Source organism: Leiobunum rupestre, chromosome 4 (genome assembly GCF_980474605.1).
Source record: "Leiobunum rupestre chromosome 4, qqLeiRupe1.1.hap1, whole genome shotgun sequence".
Classification (NCBI taxonomy): Eukaryota; Metazoa; Arthropoda; class Arachnida; order Opiliones; family Sclerosomatidae; genus Leiobunum; species Leiobunum rupestre.
The window spans coordinates 51,837,283-51,857,655 of record NC_143387.1 but is presented as its reverse complement, the minus strand read 5'-3'; the positions used below and the strand labels follow the sequence as shown (position 1 = coordinate 51,857,655).

At 43.2% G+C, this 20,373-nt stretch overlaps 4 protein-coding genes across 6 annotated transcripts in view; 1 reads left to right on the top strand and 3 right to left on the bottom strand.

The window, feature by feature from the left end:
* The window catches only part of LOC149948211 (sodium- and chloride-dependent glycine transporter 1-like), a 39,533-nt gene extending 34,803 nt beyond the window's left edge, over window positions 1-4,730 (top strand). For all 3 annotated transcript variants that reach the window (XM_090173155.1, XM_090173154.1, XM_090173156.1), the window contains 2 exons: window positions 61-335; window positions 1,243-4,730. In XM_090173155.1, coding sequence (XP_090029281.1) covers window positions 61-335; window positions 1,243-1,557 — 590 coding nt within the window. In that variant the 3' untranslated portion in view covers window positions 1,558-4,730. The remainder of the gene's footprint in view (window positions 1-60; window positions 336-1,242) is intronic.
* A 688-nt stretch (window positions 4,731-5,418) lies between these two features.
* Aptx (aprataxin) lies at window positions 5,419-6,235 on the bottom strand. Its single transcript, XM_090172287.1, has one exon. The coding sequence runs from the start codon at window positions 6,114-6,116 to the stop codon at window positions 5,535-5,537; it is 582 nt and encodes a 193-aa protein (XP_090028413.1). The 5' UTR covers window positions 6,117-6,235; the 3' UTR covers window positions 5,419-5,534.
* A 3,558-nt stretch (window positions 6,236-9,793) lies between these two features.
* On the bottom strand, window positions 9,794-11,653 carry LOC149948209 (uncharacterized). The gene has a single exon (XM_090171040.1). The coding sequence runs from the start codon at window positions 11,651-11,653 to the stop codon at window positions 9,794-9,796; it is 1,860 nt and encodes a 619-aa protein (XP_090027166.1).
* Window positions 11,654-12,372: 719 nt separating this feature from the next.
* On the bottom strand, window positions 12,373-14,670 carry LOC149948208 (uncharacterized). The gene has a single exon (XM_090171039.1). The coding sequence runs from the start codon at window positions 14,668-14,670 to the stop codon at window positions 12,373-12,375; it is 2,298 nt and encodes a 765-aa protein (XP_090027165.1).
* Window positions 14,671-20,373: the final 5,703 nt, after the last annotated feature.

The window sequence follows — 20,373 nt, the reverse complement described above, 5'->3', positions numbered from 1 at the left end:
CAATGTCCTTTTTTTCCCTGATCGACGTATGGGTATTCATCGCTTACTGGTACTTTGAAGGTATCGACCGATTCTTGGAGGACATGAAGGTAATGCTGGGTCATTACCCCTTCCACCGTCTCTACTGGAAGGTGCTCTGGAAGTACCTGGTCCCGGTGTTCATCCTCTTCATCCTAATCTTCAGCTGCATCGATTTGAAGCCCACTCAGTATGGCGGTTACGTCTACCCTCCTTGGGCGACCGCGATCGGCTGGATGTTTTCCCTTACTTCCGTGTCGGCTATCCCTATTGTGGCCTGCTTCAAGATTTACGAGGCTCAAGGATCTATTTGGCAGGTTGGTTCTCGCTTCTGCTATCGTCATAGTCGATAATTAAAAATAACGCTCAAAAAGGCCGCCGAATCCAATGAGGTAGAATATGAACTAGAGATACAAACATATCTGGAATTCACGGGACACGTTTTATTTGAGTAGGAGAATTAGGCTTAAGTCTCAACTTTATCCAATCGTTTTGGCGCCATCTGTTTCTATAAGCAGACACTTTTGCAAAATATATTAAGGTGTAGTTGTCCAATAACACGATAGATGGCGCCAACACTATTTGATTAAGTTCATTTACTAGGCCTGACTCACCAACCCAACTGTCGGCCCTGGTAGGCGGATTTGGATCTGTATTTATTCTACCTCATTGGTCGAATCACGGCTTAGGATAAATTTTACCATTGAATTGGGAATAGTACTGCTAGAATGAAAAAGGCGCGTTCGCAAAACAAATTCTGAAATTTAGAGTCGGCGCATTCAGCCATCAACTCTATCATTATACGGCTGGCGCCATCTATCGCTTTCAAAGTACACTAGTACTATTAATTCAATTGTATGGGATATAGTTCCCGCCGCGGATAGCGCCACCGACAAATGATAGAGTTCTCAATTTTGAAAAATTTGTTTCGCGGAAGGCAGATTGAAATGGTCATTCTAGCGGTACTATTCCCAATTCAATTAATTTTACTGTGCGCCGAAAACGTCCGCCATTTTCCTTCTATAAGAACAGGGCAGCCAGGCAAATGTTTAACAGCCTGCAGTGTTGCCATATTATAATTATTTTGTTTGAATTACACCAAAAATGGCGAACATTCTTTTTTCGGCCAAAGGAAAATTTTACGGAGTAGTATCGACTAGGACTATTACGATGGTTGTTTTTTCGAGCCGAGGCTTACGGACGCGTGTTTATTTTCTACGTTAGCGCATCGTCAAGCTGAGCAAGCCAACAGAACACTGGGGCCCTCGACTGCAACAACATCGCATCGAGACGCATAGTCCCAAGCACACTGATTCCCAGGTGCCACTGGCCTTGCCCAACGACGACATGGACGGTGACATAGACTATCCCGACGATTACCCCAAATTTCCTAACGGAGGTTACGTCAACGGTGGTAACTTTTACCGCTCTGTCAATGGAAGCGGTAGTTTTACCGGAAACGACGACACGGCGTCCGAGTCCGAGATGGGACTTCAGTTAACTGTGCCTCCGAGCAGCGTGAGAGAAACTGGCCTATAGGAATAGGCGTCGCACCCCCCTCCCCGAGAGCCACGCCTACGCGAGGAGTGACGTCGTAGCTAATCGAAATCCCAGCTTTCTATCGGCGCGCGGGGGTGCGCCCCTTCGCCGCGAGGTGGCGACACCAGGTTTTCTTCGTACCCCGATTTCCGAATGAATCGAGACGGCCGGCCGCTCCGTTTAAAATTAATATTTATCGCGTAATGTTGATAGTGAAAGCACGAATTAAATAATTATTAATATTAAATCCAAATGCGGAGTCGCCCGGAAAGAGATAAGAGAGGATTTATCGAGATAGTTCAGCCTTAGCTGCTGTAGGCCTAGTTCAATGTATGCACAAAAACTTGGCTAAAAAGTGAGGGCGAGGAGAAAGGACCTTTTGAACTCTAAAACGGCCAAAAATGAGGTTCCCCATCAAATTTTGTTCCTTGGCTAACATTTACGCCTTGTTATTATTTCGTGTACATAGATTGAAGAAAAAATTAATTCATTAAGAATTGGGTAGATTAGAAGAAATTTGATTTTTAGAAATTCTAACGAGGGCTTTTTTAAAATAACAGAATTTGACTCGAAAATGGTAGCGCCAACCGATGGAAACTGCTTATGGAAGGTTTTAATTGTAATTTTAATGGTCTGGTTACCTGAGAGAAAGCGTTGATTCAGTCTGTTCATGGATTCATCATGGCCAGGAAGAACTTGGAACCGGCACAGTTTTCATTTTCATGTAGTTCTACCAATTTTTTCAATATTTTTGTAAGAGTCAGATGCCCCCATCTAGTGAGCGGAATCGGAAGTATTAATAATGGCAACTTTCACAAATTCTAAATTTTAAAAATTTGTAGCTACTTCTAAATATACTTTTGAAAAATACAGCTGCTGTAACGAATTATTTTTATAAACTAATGTTTTTATAATATTAATTAATAATGAATAAAATTACCTTATAAATAAAAAACTACAAAATAATTCATAAATATAAATTAAATTTTTTAATTATCAATCTTATTTATACGCGATATGCAAATATAATATATAACGTATTAATAACATATAATTTCATTATAATAAAATAATAATTATTAGGAAAAATGTTTCTTATTCCGTTCAAGAGATGGTGCTCTAGACCTAAAAATCAAGATGGAGTCTGAAATGGGGCGGGGCGTCGGTATAACAGCATATCACCGAAGCTGTAAACTATGGTCCCAAGTTCTTCTTTTCATGGTGACTCGTTAAAATTGTTTTTCAAAACGTACGTTTCATCCATGAAGTAGTGTATCAGGAGGGCTGGCTTCCTTGTCCCTTAGGCGTAGCTTTGACTGTTTTACATTTTCACCTCTTCTCGACCCCTCTGAAACTCTACACAGTATGACCCCCAAATAAAATTTCGGAGAACGCCACTGTATCCCCGAGTTTCTAATGGATTACAGACGAAAACATGCTAACAGACGCTGCTTGCTTCATACTTTTCGACAGGGTTACCAGATCAAAAATCTCAATTAAAATCGTCAAAGGTAGTTTTAAAATCGATCCTTAGCGCTAAAGAGCGGACGATATTGATAATTTCCGAGGGTTCTCGTCACTTCATTTGTAGTCCATCGTGTTATTTAACAAAAAACCATGAAATTATTGTTATTGTTACTTATTTGTTTACAAAATATCAAATGAATAACCTTGTGGTTATTGATACGTGATAGTATCAACACTTTCATCTCTATTTGTTGACGATAACTAATGTAAAATATGGCAGCTTTAACTAGTTTTAGAATGACTAAAAATCAAATTCGCTAGGCACAGAGTACGTTTTGCTGTGTTCAGAAACTCTAACCTGTGCCTTTCCTTATTATATAAATAATTGTTTTTCTCGATTTTTTTTTATTAAAGTGAATTTTTTTAACCATATTATATAACGAAAACATTTGGACAAAGTAATGTATTATTTTATGATCGGAATTTTCGAATGTAAATATCTTTGTAATTAGGTTTCATTTTCGTGTTTTGCGCGCGTGATAACTTTACGGACAAACCATCTTTGTTTTATAATTTATTTAAATAAAACGCGCTCTACTATTATACCATTGAGAACCGCAACTGAAAATGCAAAAAATTAACTACACTATAAACTGTGCCATAAATTACACTTAACTACTGAACTAGAAAATAATTATTTCCCCATTCTCTAAATTAGAAATATTAGCTCAATTGAAAGGCTATGACATAATTAAAAATAATAACTATAAATGCGAAACTGTGTTAAAAATTTCAAATAGATTAATCAGAAATAACAATATTTTTTATTATGTTTCAAAATTTAATAATAATTCTATTAACAAAACTCATCAGAGTAGTAAAACACGTTTCTTAACCCACTCCGGCCGGATATCCAACCAGGCGGTCGTCTCACACTATAGCCTTTTATCATTAATATTTTGCGTTTTCATTGTAAAATTCGATTTTAAAGATTTTGATAAGTTCAAAACGTTAAAACTAAGAACATTCTAGTCTGTTAAAGATACGTTTTTGTCTTCCACTTATCCAAAATAAAATAATCAGAGGCCAATTAACTAAATTAAACCATCTAGAAATCGTCAAAACTATTCAAATTGTTATCGAGTATGGAATCGAGAAGTACAGGATTGTACTTCACTCTTTTGAGATTCGGTTTAAACGTTTGTAAAAATACCAATTCTGCGAAATATATCGTACATGTATAACATTTTAGTTCGTTGTGAATAACTGTGTCGTTATTTTGTAAATATCATTCTTTTGCTAAAAAAGTACTGGAATAATAGAGATGTTAAAGGCCGACTACATAAATCTTCGGTTTACTCTGTCTTTCACTGGAAGTAGGCTGACTGCATGGCACACGTGTATTGCAGTAAGCCTACTTCCAATGAAAGACAGAGTAAACCGAAGATTTATGTAGTCGGCCTGCCAGAGCTAGAAAACGCGTAAGGATAAACAGGCTGTAAGCAATAAAGCTACAATCCTATACGTTCCCTACGCGTTTTCTAGCGAGTGCTTAATCTGTCTAATATGAAAAAACCCTAAAACTAAGATATTGAAAACCTTGCATGACTAAAAATGTAATTTGATTTTTTCCTGGACAAAATTAATGAAGAATAGTACTGTTTTGTATGGGTGAAAAAGCCCTAATCATAATGTGAAAAATACAGTTCAATTATAATTTCAATCATATATTAATATTAGAAATATTTTTGTATTTTATTTCCAAGATCAGAAAGGACTTACTGAAATACTTATTACGTTAATTTCATTGAGTAGCCCGTAAATCAGTTTTGGTTTCAAGATTCAAAATTAATTTTGATCTTCTACACTCCTTTGTAATGGAATAGTTTGTTAACGAAAGATGGCGCCACGGTTTCCGTTGTCGTTATATTTTGCGTTTTCGTCTCCCAGTTTTTCCTCTATAGCGTATCGTTTGCTCTTCCTAGCTCGAGGAGGGGTGTTGGCTTATTCGCGCTACGGTTTGTGGTTCGCAATAAATGTTTTAAGTAAACCGTCAGTAGGTTAAATAACAGCGCGGGCGGGCCTAGAAAAATAAGAGGCGCAAAAAACATTCCGGAAAAATTATCCTAATTTAAAATGGGGCCCTAAAACGAATTTCGGGGCGACACCGTAGTTACTCCGCTACCGTAAGGTTGTTTTTACAATCTTTGACAATAACCATGAATGAGGAAACTGTACTGGTAGATAAAGAACAAAAGCAGTGGCGTAGCTAGCATGGGTGACACCCGGGGCGGATATCATGGTGTGCTACTTACTAGACTCTAGTTTGTGTAAGTTATTTTTTTCACGGTTGGGTGTCACCCCCAAATAACGCCCAAACGGGTGGCACCCGGGGCGGACCGCCCCCACCGCCCCCCCCCCCCTAGCTACGCCACTGAACAAAAGTTAAATGAACCAATAGATTAGGGTAATCGAAAACTTTATTTACCGAGGAAAAGGGTTCATTCAATTCAAAAATGTTTTTTAATATGAATTTTTAAGGAAGGCATATTTTTTTGGGTTTCTTTACAAACGTGACACCTCAAAGGAGAATCTAAAAAACCTTTGGCTTTACCGGGGTGGTTGCAGTTAATTTTACCATGGTCTTCCAACTCTTTCGTAATTTTTTCCGATTCAACAAAGTATTCGGTGGTGAAGGAGTTCCAGTGTTTCTTTGTTTTCAAGCAGGGAGAATCCATATCCGTACTAATGACGTGCAAATGCAAGTGGGACATACTGGGTACGGCGTGATAACCCAATCGAAATTGGCCTCCCTGCTCTTCCGCCACACTCAAACCCTCTCGGTGCATGTGTTTCAAGAGATCCAGATGCTTTATCTCGAGAGACTTCAAATTTTGGATATTTTCTTTCGGGAGGACTAAGAAATGATGTTTGGCTTTGGGGTACTTATCTTTAATGATGACAATTCTATCGTCTTCCTTGATTTTCAATTCAGGATCGTTCATGGAAGCGAGAAGACCCATTTGCCAAGGTTGATTAGCCGGCCTTTTCGCGGAGTTCTCCGATTTGGATTCGTTTTTCCTCTTTGACATATTTATTCTATAATTTAGGATCTTTTTAAACTCTATTCGAAATTTAAAGTTGAAGTTTATCTATTTTTTAATTTTTATTGACGAGCGATGTCTAGATGTCAACTCTCAGCTGTATTTTGAGAAATCGCAGACTAGAACGCAGACGACAGTGACGTTGAGACGCGAAACGTTTAGCAGGGCTGCCACCAGCCCGTTTTAATAATAAAAATATTTTCGAAACACTCGATTTCGATGTTTAAAATGACCAAGTTTAATTATTTCATTATTAAACTATTTAGTCAAATAGGTTTACTGGATTATGCAATAGACGCTGCAATAAAACATCTTCAAGGAAATTGGCAAGAAGTAATGTTTCCGAGAGCCAGGACCTGCAAGTTACTGTTTATATATAATGGAAACTTTTCACCTATACGGTATGCAACAAGGGTTCCCTTTTAACCAGGTAGCTTTTTTGGATCTAATAGGGCTCAGAAAAAACACAAAGTGTTGTTTACAGGTGAAAATTCAACTTACTTGAATTATTTTTGGGATGCAGGAATGGCTAGCTTATTGTTTAAGCGGCCATAAACTTAAAACCTTGGCTACTCCATTGCAATAGTTTTCAATTCAAAGGTGATACCAGATGTGGATAATGTGATTCGTATATTTGTGGCCCCAAATCGGTTCATTCAAAAGGGCATTAGTACAAAACAGTACATGTAGTAAGATGATAATTGAAATTGGCACTTCATACAACGTAATACAACTATAATGGGCACATTGTAATTTTTCTGTGTTTGGACTTCGTGTGTAGTTTAAAATTGAATTTAAGAAAACTGTCTGCTCGTTCAAAATTATCTCTGCACAACAGCTGAAAGTTCAAACGAAAAACCTTGAAATTCAAAAAACGTCTGCTATTTCATCACATATTTAAAGGGCAACGCAAGTGACCATACAGGGGGGTAAATTATCTTATAGATAAAAAAAACGACTGTAAAAAAAGCAGAACCATATTTGCCGAATTTATTTTGTATAAATGCGCCTCTCGCGGTTTTTACGCAAAATCCATGTATTCTTTAGTCGCGAAAATGGCCGAGGAAAGTGAAGTCTCCGTGCTTACCGACAAAATCGGATCCTAAACTTCTACAAAATAAATGTAATAAAAAAAGATAAATATTCTGTCGGGGTATAATAATAGGGAAATTGTTAAGGGAGACGGGATATAGGAGTGTGTGTGGTGTTGAATTTTCTTAATCCAATGTGAGGCTAGCGGCAGAGATTTACTGCGTCCAAGGCCTAATGTTTCAACTTCCATTATTAAAAATATTCAATTCACAAATAATTTTATTCCAAAACATTGTTAAATCGAAAATATCAAAGTCCAACTCTCGGAAACTAACCCAGTTCTTTTCTCCATAATAAATAAATTAAGCTAGGCCTAAATTCCTGGGTTCGTTGATTGCGTTTTTGATTTCGTTTTTGAGTATTTTGTAAAACCAATCGTTAGATAGTCGCGTGTCTTTCTGTGCTCCGCGATTTCCCAGTTTTCCGTAAGTCTTAATGTTTCCAGTTGCTTTCAACTTAGTTTTTCGGCATCCTGAGTTTATCGGTAATTATCCCACTGTGTTTCGCTGCGTGCCGGTCTGTTGCTATATCCTTAAAACATTAGCTTTCCCCTCCGTCCCCCGAGCCTAGGCTTAGTGCATCGCCTCTTCGTCTTTGTTAGTTCTCTTCGCGCGCTTTTCCCAGCCGCTGACGTCACCGAGACGGTATGTCGCACACAGCTGCGACCACCGCTAAGAGTGATTCCACACCCCCGGCTGGGAGTGCCAGGCTTCTGACAACACAGCAGCTGACAATCAAGATGCCGCTTTGGATACTGAGGCGGATCCCGCTCCGCCACTCCCCCCCGAAGACGGCCCCCATTGCTATCAAGATTGTGCAATGCATCGTAAAAACGAAAAGGCTGGAAAAATGCTAGCATGTGCATATTGCCGTCGTTGGTTCCACATGGCCTGCAACAACATGGGACCGCAAACCAAGGTCCATGGCATCTGGGCATGCTCCAATTGTGAGGTCCTCCCCTATCAACTCTCCAAGAAACTTCGCCTCTTCGAGAAGCGGATCACAACGCTGACTGCCCGTTTGGCCTGCCTACCTAGAAACGGATTACCAAGCTCTCCGTCGACAACTCCTAGAAACCCAGCAGTTACGAAAGGGGACTCTGTCTTTCGCGGCAACCCCCCAGCCCGCTATCGACCGGCACGTGCCGCCAGTGCTTCTTCTCGGGCTCCTCGCCAGACTGCAGCACTGAGGGATACCGAACGGGGTTTGGCCCCGCCCATCCCTCCGAAAGGCCCTCACCAGGATTGGCAGGTTGTCTCTCGGAAGAAGGGGAGACGCCCACGGGAACAGATTAATTCCGCGCCTTCCGAGGCTTCCCCGCAGCGCCGACACTCAATCCAAGGTGCGGCTCCCACTGGAACCACAACTCTCCAGGCTGCTGAGGCGACCATAGGCATCTACGTCTCCAGACTTCACCCTGAGTTGTCTTCCGCGGCCCTTGAGACCTTCCTCGAAGGCCACGGCATCAGCCCCTTCGGACTTCGACTTCGCACCTTGTATCGGCAACCTTTCCAGACATGTTTTTTGACGTCAGTCCCGCCCAGCTTGACGCAGCTCTGGACCCCACTACATGACCAGAGGGAGTTTCTTTTTCCAAAAGTGAAAAAGCTTCAAGTCTGCGTCCCCCGATGAAATGGGGCACCAACATGGCCATAAACGGCTCTCCGATGGCGGCCAAAATTTCAAAAACACTTCTAATCTCGAAAGTCCACATTTCTGTCACGCCTATTATCGCCCTGCGCCCACGGGTCTGGCACCGGGCCTGCCTGACGCCCGACCCGCGGCTCATTGACTCGGCCGCGGAAACCTCTCCCTACTGTACACCAACATTGACTCTCTCAAAACTAAACACTTTGCCCTCCGTACTCCCTTCATCGCGGTGACTGAGAGCAAATTGGACGCTTCCATCTCTTCCTTTGAGCTCTTCGGTCCTGATTTTGAAGTGTACCGCAAGGACAGAAACCTGAAAGGCGGTGGTGTATGTCTGGCAATCAGCAGGGACTTCAAGTCTTACCCCCTGGACCTAAACACCGACGTCGAAGCGGTCGCCGCCAGGGTGAACATCGGTCCCTCCTGCCTCAGACTATGCTGCATCTATAGGCCCCCGTCAGCCAAGGCTTCCTACACCAAGCGACTTAACTCTCTCCTTGGGCGCCTCACTGAGAGCCAGTCTGACCTCATCATAGTCGGAGACTTCAACTTTCCCAGCATTGACTGGCCTACGCTCGAGAGTCCCTCGTCAGAGGCTTCCAGCTTTCTCCACACAATTTTGGTCTCTCATTGATCGTGGACTTAGAAGAATAATTTACTCAGTCAGCTTAACTTTTAAAAACAATTTATTATTTACATTACTGATACGAATACATGACTTGACCAGACCAGACTGCTCTACGATTAGATTTAAAATTCCTTATATATACAAACTAAAAAATACAATACAAATAAAATTACACAATGTTCTGGTTTTTTTACGTTTGCGTCATTTTTAAATGGGCTTAAAATATGCTAACATAAACAAATTAAGTTTACGCTATTTTACACCCAAAATTCCGCCCGTCTTGAAAATTTTGATTTTAAATACTCGATTCAAGTAGCAAAGGACATAATTTTACTATTGGTCGTTTGATTTGACTATCCATGGTTTTGATTGTGGCTACTCGAACACGGTCATCTGCTCCCGGGTGCACCTCCAGAATTCGACCCATCTTCCATTTGGTTGGCATCATGTTCTCGTCTTTCAACAGGACCAGGTGCCCGATCTTGAGATTTGGATGAGGTGCTGCCCATTTCGGTCTCTGTTGCAAACGGGACAGGTATTCCTGGCTCCAACGCTTCCAGAATTGTTGCAACAGCCTTTGACTGAACTGCCATCGTGACAACTGATTGATCGGAGTTGCAGTTAGATCAGGCTCGGGAATGGCGGTTAACGGTCCTCCAACCAAAAAATGGCCAGGCGTCAAGGCAGAAAGGTCGCTGGGATCCGTGCTCATAGACGTCAACGGTCTCAAATTAAGGCACGCTTCAATTTGACGTATCAGCGTCTGAAATTCTTCATACGTTAGTGTAGCGTTACCAGTAACCCTCTTTAAATGATACTTCATAGATTTGACTCCAGCTTCCCAAAGTCCTCCGAAATGAGGGGAAGCTGGGGGATTGAAACGCCACTGGATTTCTTCTTCCGTTGACCATCTGGTTATCTGAGACTGGGTTGACTTCGAAGACAGGAATTTTATGAAACTCTTCAACTCGCGATCTGCTCCGATGAAGTTCGATCCGCAGTCCGAATAGATATTTGCGCATTTTCCCCGACGAGAGACGAACCTCTTTAGGGCTGCTAAAAACGCTTCAGTCGTCATATCACTTACGAGTTCTAGGTGTAACGCTCTGGTAACAAAGCAAGCAAAGAGTGCTACGTATGCTTTAAGAGACTTCTGACCACGCCCCTTTCGCATGGTTATTTGGAATGGTCCAGCGTAGTCGATTCCGCAGTTCAGGAAGGCTCGGGTTTGAAAGACTCGGGTCATCGGTAAGTTACCCATCAATTGTTTTGCTGTTTTGGCTTGTTGACGAGTGCAACGAACGCAGCGACAAATCTGAAATCTTACTGCATCCCGCATACCCAGAATCCAGTACTTTCGTTGTAGACAGGCCATTAATAGTTGGGGACCGCCATGTAGTTGTTTTACATGCTCGTAGTTGATAATGAGATCGGTCAAACAGCTTCGTCTTGGTAATATCATCGGGTGAATCTTGTCTGGCGACAATTGAGTATTTTGAAGACGGCCTCCGACCCTGATAATCCCATACGGATCGAGGGATGGATATAATGTCAAAAGTTTGCTTTTCCTGGACAAATCTTTCTTCTGCTTTAGTCGCTCGTAGTCTTCAGCAAATGTCTCCTGCTGCGTTCGTGGGATCCAAAACAGTAGTGCGTTTTTCCGTTCTTCTGTGGACAATGGTCTAGTATGCTTGGCTTCTCTGACGCCGTGACGAAGTCGTGCGTTATGAGCTATTCGTTTAAGGTACGCTGTGACGTTGATCAGCATACTTAGCGAGGAGTACTTCTGAAGGAGATCGTTGTTTACTCGACAATGAGTGACGATCGGTATAATCGATTTCTCTTCTGCACCGCATTCTGTCGGCTCTGCAGTTGATACCCTAGCTTCTGTGGGTGTCCAACTCCGCAGCCATATTGGTCCGGTCCACCATAGTTCATGTCGTCGTAGCTCTATTGCTTGGAGACCTCTAGAGGCGCAATCGGCGGGATTGGAGTCGCCGGACACATGATGCCAGTGTGCGGTTGGGAGAAGCTCTTGAATTTCAGCCACGCGATTGGCCACGAATGTTTTCCAGCGTTGTGGCGCCGACAGAATCCATGCCAAAACAATCGTGGAGTCAGTCCAGCAATGAACGGTGGAGAATCTTTTTCTCATTGAGGTTTGAACGACTTGGATTAGTTTCGCCAACAAGAGATGATAAAATACGCGAAAAAGTAGATTAGTCCATAATTAAAAGGGATAATATAGCTAAATCCTAAACAAATTTGAAGAAATAGATCTATTTGATCCGAGTTTCGCGTTTTTTGCTCGAAGACCTATTGGGTACGAGTTAGTAGTAAGTTTTTTAATTTCTTCAAATTTGTTTAGGATTTAGCTATATTATCCCTTTTAATTATGGACTAATCTACTTTTTCGCGTATTTTATCATCCTTCTCACAGTCCATAGGTGGTTTCTTCTAACTTAACTTATCGTATATTCTATTCTCCACCACACTCCCCCTTTTCGGCTTTCCGTTGCTATATGCAACGCGTTTTGAAATTTTTAAGGTTTAGGCTTAGTTTCTCCTTTAGATTTAACAGTCGCCAGCCAGATTTCCCGCACGGTACTGATGAGTTCCAAATAGAACGAAACCGGTCTACCGTTGGAATTTCTGGCTATTTTATTTAATTTTAATTTAGTTTATTACTCGAAGATCTATTTGATCCGAGTTTCGCGTTTTTTGCTCGAAGACCTATTGGGTACGAGTTAGTAGTAAGTTTTTTAATTTCTTCAAATTTGTTTAGGATTTAGCTATATTATCCCTTTTAATTATGGACTAATCTACTTTTTCGCGTATTTTATCATCCTTCTCACAGTCCATAGGTGGTTTCTTCTAACTCGCCAACAAGAGAGCCCCGCATAACTCCAATCTTGGTAAGGTGGTCTTTTTTAGCGGGGCGACCCTCGTCTTCGCTACTATCAATTGGATTTTGACCTGACCTGTTCTTGAAGTAGTTTTTAGGTAGATTGCAGCCGCAAATGCATCGCTGAAACCGTGCAAACTTTGTTCTTGTATTTCTTCCTGCGAGATATATCGTGCTGTCGTAATCTGTTCAATGTTAGTTAAGTCCTCTCTGAACAGTTGCCATTTTCGAATCATGGACATCGGTAACTCTTCGTCCCAATCTTTCTTTAACTGCCACATGTCTTGTAGCAATAACTTCGCTACGATCGTGACTGGAGCGAGCAGTCCCAGAGGGTCAAAGATTTTCGCCGTGTCTGATAGGATGGTGCGTTTCGTAATGATGGCTCTGGCTTCCGGAGACGTGACTGTGAACGTGAAATGATCTGGCGTCGGAGTCCATTGTAGGCCCAATGTTTTGACGGTTTCATCGCCGTCCAGCAGCAACGACCCTTGACTTTCTCGGAGTTCCGGTGGGAGATTCTCCACTAGTACCGGATCATTAGATGTCCATTTCCTGAGTTCGAAACCCGCATCTCCTGTTGCTTGAAGGAGTTCTTTCTGAAGTTGTAGCCCTTCGGATCTTGTTTGGACACCCGTCATCAAATCGTCCATGTAGAAGTCACCGGACAACGATGCTGATGCTAGAGGTAACCCGTCTTTTACATCTCGTGACAATTGTTGAAGAACCTTGGTCGCTAAGTATGGCGCCGACGCTGTACCATATGTGACGGTTACGAGCTGCTGTTCTTCTAATGGCTTTGCTGGATCGTCTCTCCAAATGATACGCTGCCAGGTCGTGTCATCGGGGTGAATCAGGATTTGTCGAAACATTTTGGCAATGTCGGCTGTCATCACGATTGGCCAAGAACGAAATCTAAGTAGAAGGTTGATGAGATCGTCTTGCAATCTCGGTCCAATCAGTAGCGTGTCATTGAGTGATTTTCCAGCCGTAGTTTTTGCGGAAGCATCAAAGACGACGCGGAGTTTAGTGGTCGTGCTTGAATTCTTGATGACCGCATGGTGAGGCAAGTAGTATGCCGTCTCGGTATCTTGCTTTGGCATTACTGACTTCATGTGCCCCATCGTTGCATATTCCTTCATGAAGGTGCGATACTGATTGTACAAGTCTGGATTGGTTTGTAGGCGACGTTCCAGACACAGGAATCTTTTGACTGCTGACTTCCGAGAATTACCGAGTTCCTTTGGATCTGTTTTAAACGGGAGACGAACGATAAATCTTCCTGTCTTGTTTCGAGTATAAGTGGCTTCAAAGATCTGCTCGCATCGTTTTTCGTCGATCGTCAGTAGCTGCGGGGACGTAACCTCCTCTATCTCCCAGAATTTCGCCAGTTGCTCATCCAGGGTACAGCCATGGATTTGGATGGACGTCGTCAGAACCGATACTTCTTCTTGGCATAATGAACCTCCGATCGCCCAGCCAAAAACAGTCTTGAAGGCTACTGGTAAGTGTCGTTTTCCTTGACGTTTCCCTTCTTCGATGACGTTGAAATAAACATCAGCGCCTAGAAGGACATCGACTGGACTTGATACGCAGAATGTTGAATCGGCGAGTTTCAGACCCTTTATGTGTGGTAGATGACTCGAGTGGATCGAATGACTGGGTAAGTTCTCGGTAACCTTCATTAGGATTAAGGCTTCTACTTCCAAAATATGGTTGGCCTTTGTCTTGATGTGTAGCTTCACGCTTCCCCGTGAAGTTCCAATGCCGGAACCTCCTATGCCACCGATAGATAGATTACAGCGAGTACGTTTTAATTGCAATCTTCTGATTCCTGGTTCGCTGATAAAAGTGACTTGAGATCCAGAATCCAATAATGCTCGTAGCGGTTGAAAATGACCAGTGTCATTCTCGACTTGAATAACCGCTGTTGGTAGGAGTACTTGAAAATATCCAGACCTCTTAGTTGATAATGACGATAGTTCCCTGGATACATGTGCGAACACTCCTGGGCTGGAACTGTTTGATTCTTGATTTGGACGATGAAGTAAGCTGTTGTGTTTTAATTTGCACAGTTTACAAGTACCCCATCTGCAGTCGCTACTCTGATGATCGCCCCGTAGGCAGTTGAAACATAATGAGTACTTTTTCACAAAGCTCCAACGCTCTTCGACGTTGGCCTTCAGGAATTCGGGACACTTGTAAATTGCGTGATCATCGCTGCAAATGATACATTTTCCCTTTACGGCTCCATGATGAGAGGTCATATACTTCCTTTGATGAGTAGATTATCTCGTTCTTGAAGCTACTGCGGACGATTGTGATGCAGCCAGTGCTCGGGCCCGCTGTTCTAGGAACGTAGATAGTTCTTCATACTTCGGACGTTTTGTTCCAGTCATCGACAATTCCCATTGACGCCTTGATTCGAAGTCCAATTTTTCCTTGACTGCGTAAATCAGTACTGCATCCCATTGATCTACTGGTTCTTGTAATACATTCAGATGTCGTATCGATTAACCGCCGTAGAGCTGAGGACGATTCCTCTTTCACTGATGGCTGATTGAATAATCGTCGAACGTGTGCTTCTATGATTTCTCGTGAATTGTGGTACCGATTCTTGAGGATATCCCAAGCTTCATTATAATTGCCGTCTGTGAGCTGAAGCGACTGAATAAGGAGCGCAGCATCACTGTACGTAGCATTCTTTAGATAGTGCAACTTCTGAGCCCCTGATAGTAGCGTGTTGTTATGTACTGTGGCGACGAATAAGTCGTGGAACGGGAACCACTCGATGTAATTACCACCGAATCTTGGAAGGTCGATTGGCGGGAGTCTAATGTCGGGGGTAGGCTTGGATGGTACAATAGCAGTTGCTAAAGCCGCCGCTGATCTCTTGGCATCGGCATCTAGAAGGAGTCGTTCCATCGTCTCTGATCTCGTCATGATGTTGTTATACTCTGTATCGTGACCATCTGATTCGTCTGGCTTGCAATTATGCATAATTAATTCTTGGACTCTGTCTAGCTCGGCGGTCAGCTTCTGTATCTTGTTAAGATAAAATAGCACCTCTGAGTCAGTCAGGGCTATCAGTTCACTCGTGGTCAATGGTTGTAAAATGTTGTTTTCCAGTCGGGTGACTTGACTTTTGATATTCTTACGTTTATTCAGGATTGCGTCCATGATGACTGGCAACGTTCTTGACTGATTGCTGAGTTGAAATTAAGGATTTCCAAGTATCTCACGAAATGATAGCTGGAACCAACGAGATTGAGGCGTAAATTCAATCGATGCGTTCGTATCCGGCTCGACGGACCAAAAATGATCGTGGACTTAGAAGAATAATTTACTCAGTCAGCTTAACTTTTAAAAACAATTTATTATTTACATTACTGATACGAATACATGACTTGACCAGACCAGACTGCTCTACGATTAAATTTAAAATGCCTTATATATACAAACTAAAAAATACAATACAAATAAAATTACACAATGTTCTGGTTTTTTTACGTTTGCGTCATTTTTAAAAGGGCTTAAAATATGCTAACAAAAACAAATTAAGTTTACGCTATTTTACACCCAACACTCATCTCACCCAACGTGTCACAGCACCCACCCGAACCAAGGACTCCGTCGCCAACATTATCAACCTGGTACTAGTCTCTGATGACAGCCTCGTCGAAGACGTCTCAAATCTTCCTGGGGTCAGCGATCATGACTTTCTCTTACTCAACATCCATGGCGTTCGCCCACAGCCTCGAACCATCCCTCGCTCCGTTCCAAATTTTAACAAAGCCGACTTCACTGCGATAGCGGACTCGCTGGCGGCTGTCAACCTGAGAAAAGCCACTTCTATTGCTGCGGCTTGGAGCGATCTAACTTCGGCCATCGCCCGGGCGGTTGAGGCTCATGTCCCAATCTTCCGTGGGTAGGCTCGGCTCTCCGGCGTCTGATGCGAATTACCAAGCGCCGCTACAATCGCTCCCGACAGTACCCTTCGGCTGCCAACACGCAAGCCTTCACTCGGCATCGGGCCATTGTCAAATACGCCCTCCGTGCTGCACGAACCCATCACGTGGACAAGGTGGCTTCCGACCTCACGACCCACAGGAAACAATTCTACCAGCTCGTATTCAAGAAAGCGAAGGTGACTGGAGTTCCTGACCTCTCCGACTCCGGGCGAACTTACTCCACTGCAACCGATAAAGCCAATCTCCTGGCTTCCACCTTCCGACGCTCCTTTCCAGCATATGCTGTGGAGACCGTTCCCCTCTTGAAATCCCGGGCCCTGCCAATGCCTGACATTAGTTTCTCGGTTCAAGGAATTCATCAACTCCTCAAAAAGGTCAAACCACATAAAGCTCCGGGCCCTGACGGCATCCAGGCTGTCATCCTGCGCAGGTGTGCTAATGCGTTAGCCGCTCCTCTGACTACCCTTTTCCAGCTCTCCTATGATACGGGCGAAATTCCGGAGGACTGGCGTCGGGCAAACGTCACGCCGATCCCGAAGGGTGGTGACAAGTCAAATCCAGCGGAGTACCGTCCGATGAAGCTGATGAGCAAGTAACTGCTTCTTCAATCTCGGCCCACTTTATCCAGCACAACCTTATGAGTCCGTCCCAGCATGGCTTCCGTAGTGGGTTCAGTACGGAAACCCAGCTCCTCTGTTGTGTCGAAGACTGGACTTCTGGGCTAGAACAAGCTGGCCGAGTCGACATCATATTTCTCGACTCGGTTCCGCATGAGCTCCTCAAGGCCAAACTTCACTCATACGGAGTCAGGGGTCGTACCCTTAACTGGCTATCTGCCTATCTTGAAAACAGGCAATTTCGAGTGGTGCTGCGACTGGCTTCCGGCTTCTTCTGGCGTCCCACAAGGGCTCGGTCCTGGGGCCGCTCCTCTTCATTATCTACATTAACGACATCGGAGAAAATGTCGTCTCCACACTTTACATCTTTGCGGATGATGTAGCGCTCTCCAGGACGATCTTCTCGCCACAGGACTGCGTTGTCCTCCAATCTGACCTAAACACCATCGGCGACTGGAGCGAGCAGTGGCAGCTTCCGCTAAATTCAGCCAAGTGCTCCGTTCTCTCTCTTCACAGAGTTGGGCAACCTGTTCACCCAGTGAAATATGCCCTCCTAGGGGCTGACCTTCGTTCTGTCTCCTCTCAACAGTATCTCGGTGTGACCCTAACTGATACCCTGGAGTGGTCCACCCACATTTCTCGCGTCACTGCCAAGGCCGCCAGGGCCCTGGGCTTCATCCGCCGACACTTGTCCCACTGTTCCTTTGCGACAAAGTCATTAGGAGTTCATACTTATGTATTCCCTATTTTGGAGTATTGCTCAGCAGTCTGGTCTCCGTCAACAGTGAGTGGCGCCCACGCGGTTGACACTATACAGCGCCGTGCCCTTCGCTTCGCGGCCAGTGTTGGTTTCGCGTGGAGTACATCTATGACCAACGTACTCAAGAACAAAAAATGGAACACTCTTTCTTTGCGACGTCGGTTAAAGCGTCTCGTCATCGGAAACAGTGTGGTTCACCGCTCCTGTAGTGCGCTTGCTCCCCTCTCGGTGGCCCTGTCCGACTGGCGTCGCCCTCCCAGAGGAAATCGTGCCACCTCCATGATTCTTCCGGGCTTCCGACTCTCTGTGCGCAAGCATTCATTTCTTCCCTCCTCCGTTCAGGAGTGGAATTCCCTTCCTGATTATCTCAAAGATATCCCCAACAGGGCCCAATTCCGAAAGGCCCTTGCTGCGTACCTGAACCTGTACGACTAGCTCCTCCTTGTCTCGACGAGATGGGTTTATAACCCTTTGTCGGGCGTAAACTGAACTAAAGAACTAAAGAACTGCGAGCAAACTCAGCGAAGAAAATCGAAAAATTCGCGAATGAGAGCGACATTGCGCCACGTGGCTACACCAAGGAGAATAAGGCTTTCGCGCTGTATAAAATCATCCTTGGAAAACCTACTTACGGCTTGTTGAAGAAAACATAGTTCCCCCCCTGCATGAGCACTTGCGTTGCCCTTTAATTGACGGATATTAATAGCACATGGCGTTATATAAGCTCGAAGCTTTTAACGAAAATGCTATCCTAGCATTTGAATGAGTAATGAGAGTTCCCACAAACTGCACCGTGACATACAATAGCGAAAGCGGGAAATTATGGCATGATCTAGTTTAAAGAAAGTTCCCTTTTGACGCTACTCCAAAAATACTAGTTTCAATGATGATTTGGGTATAATTTCCTACTGTTTTTTTACTGTGCGGTTTGAGCATGTTCTGCCGCGTAGCTTTCCCCACGATACTTTTGTTCAGACTTGGAAATAGCGGGAGTCTTGGGGCCAATGGCTCTTAAAAAAAATAAGGTGGCCCTTAAAATAAATCATTCGAAAGGGGTTGTGAGCCACCGGGGCTCCCAAATTAAATAAAAAATATATATTACAAATATCATGGACATTTCTGGAAATTTTTTTTTTTACGGTGCTTCTGAACCCCCCTTGGGCCAGTGGCCCTCAATAAAAATAAAGTTATGGGGGTCGGGAGCCCCTAGGACCCCTGTTAAAAATATCACTATTTCCAAGTCTGCTTTTGTTGAACTTTAACGGGAATATAACCTCTAGTATCTCTGTCGCCCCCCAAGAGTTCCAATAGTGGCCGCTCATATAAATCTGGCACTGCTTAGTGGTTTATTGTAGGGATCATCCCCAAAATTGCTGGGGTCTTTCGTCTAGGAGGATTATAGTGGAAATTGGGGTGCAGAATGAATGCCAACCTTTAACTCTTGGACAGTTAAAAACTGACATCTAGCGTAGAAAATTTTCAACTTTTTAAAATTTTCTGCTTCGGTTCTTTTCATCGGGCTGTTAGTCTCGAACACGTGGGAATGTTTATTTGTTTTTATCGGATTATTAATTTGAACGTGGTGCGCGGTTTTATTTATAAAATACTAGCTTTAATACAGGTCTTCGCCCGGGGTCTTAGTTTTAATGAATTAGATTAAGATAGGTAAACGCTTAGCTGTAGCAAAAACGCAACACTCGATCGTAGCAAAAACGCAACACGCGTAGCAAAAAGTCCTGAACTACTTAAAAATCCCAACTAAACCTCCCCTTCTACGAAGTCCCTTTCTGTCACAATAACTCCCCTTCTACGAATTTCACACTAACCCGTTAAAAAAGTACGGGACGGGCGCAAATAGTTCCGAAAAATAGATAAGGGAAGCAAAGGGGTGGAAGTCGAGAACAAAATTAATAGCCAGATAAGGGAAGCAAAGGGGTGGAAGTCGAGAAAAAAATTGGAAGCCGAGACCAGCCGGAAAAATAGATAAGGGAAGAAAAGAGGTGAAAGTCCAAAGTCGAGTAAAATCAAATTGAATTATGAGTAAAATCATAAGATTATCATAAGGTCCCCATAAGTAAAGGTCTCGCATAAAGCCCCATGGTAACGGCATTGTCCATGCGATGAGAAAATGAACTTACGACGATAGGGCAATAGCGACATCTTCTTTTTCAAAATTTCTACATCTAAAATATGATCTTACTTGGTAGAGCAGCCACGCTCGGGTTGATAAATGCCACACAAAACGCGTCTAAATCTCACACTTGAAAAATAAATACCTTCAGAAACACAAAGTCTCTTATTTCTAATAGCCACTGCAGTTTTAGGTTCTGATGAATCATTTTGCAAAGATGAGTGTTAATTTTTAGTTTTAAAGTGATAAAATTGCGAATAAGCCGTGGCTACGGTGCTAAGGGCTCGCGGCGTCAAAAATTTGGCCTAGACCTTTGCTTATGGGGACCTTATGATAGGCTTATGGTAAAATAATAAAATTGAATTAGATTAATAAACATGTCAGGTATTTGGAATTAGGCGCGTTTAGTTGGAAATCAGACCCTGAACATTGAGTTAAAATTTCAAAGCTCTAGAGCTAACCGTTCTCGAGTTTTTACGAACATGGCATAC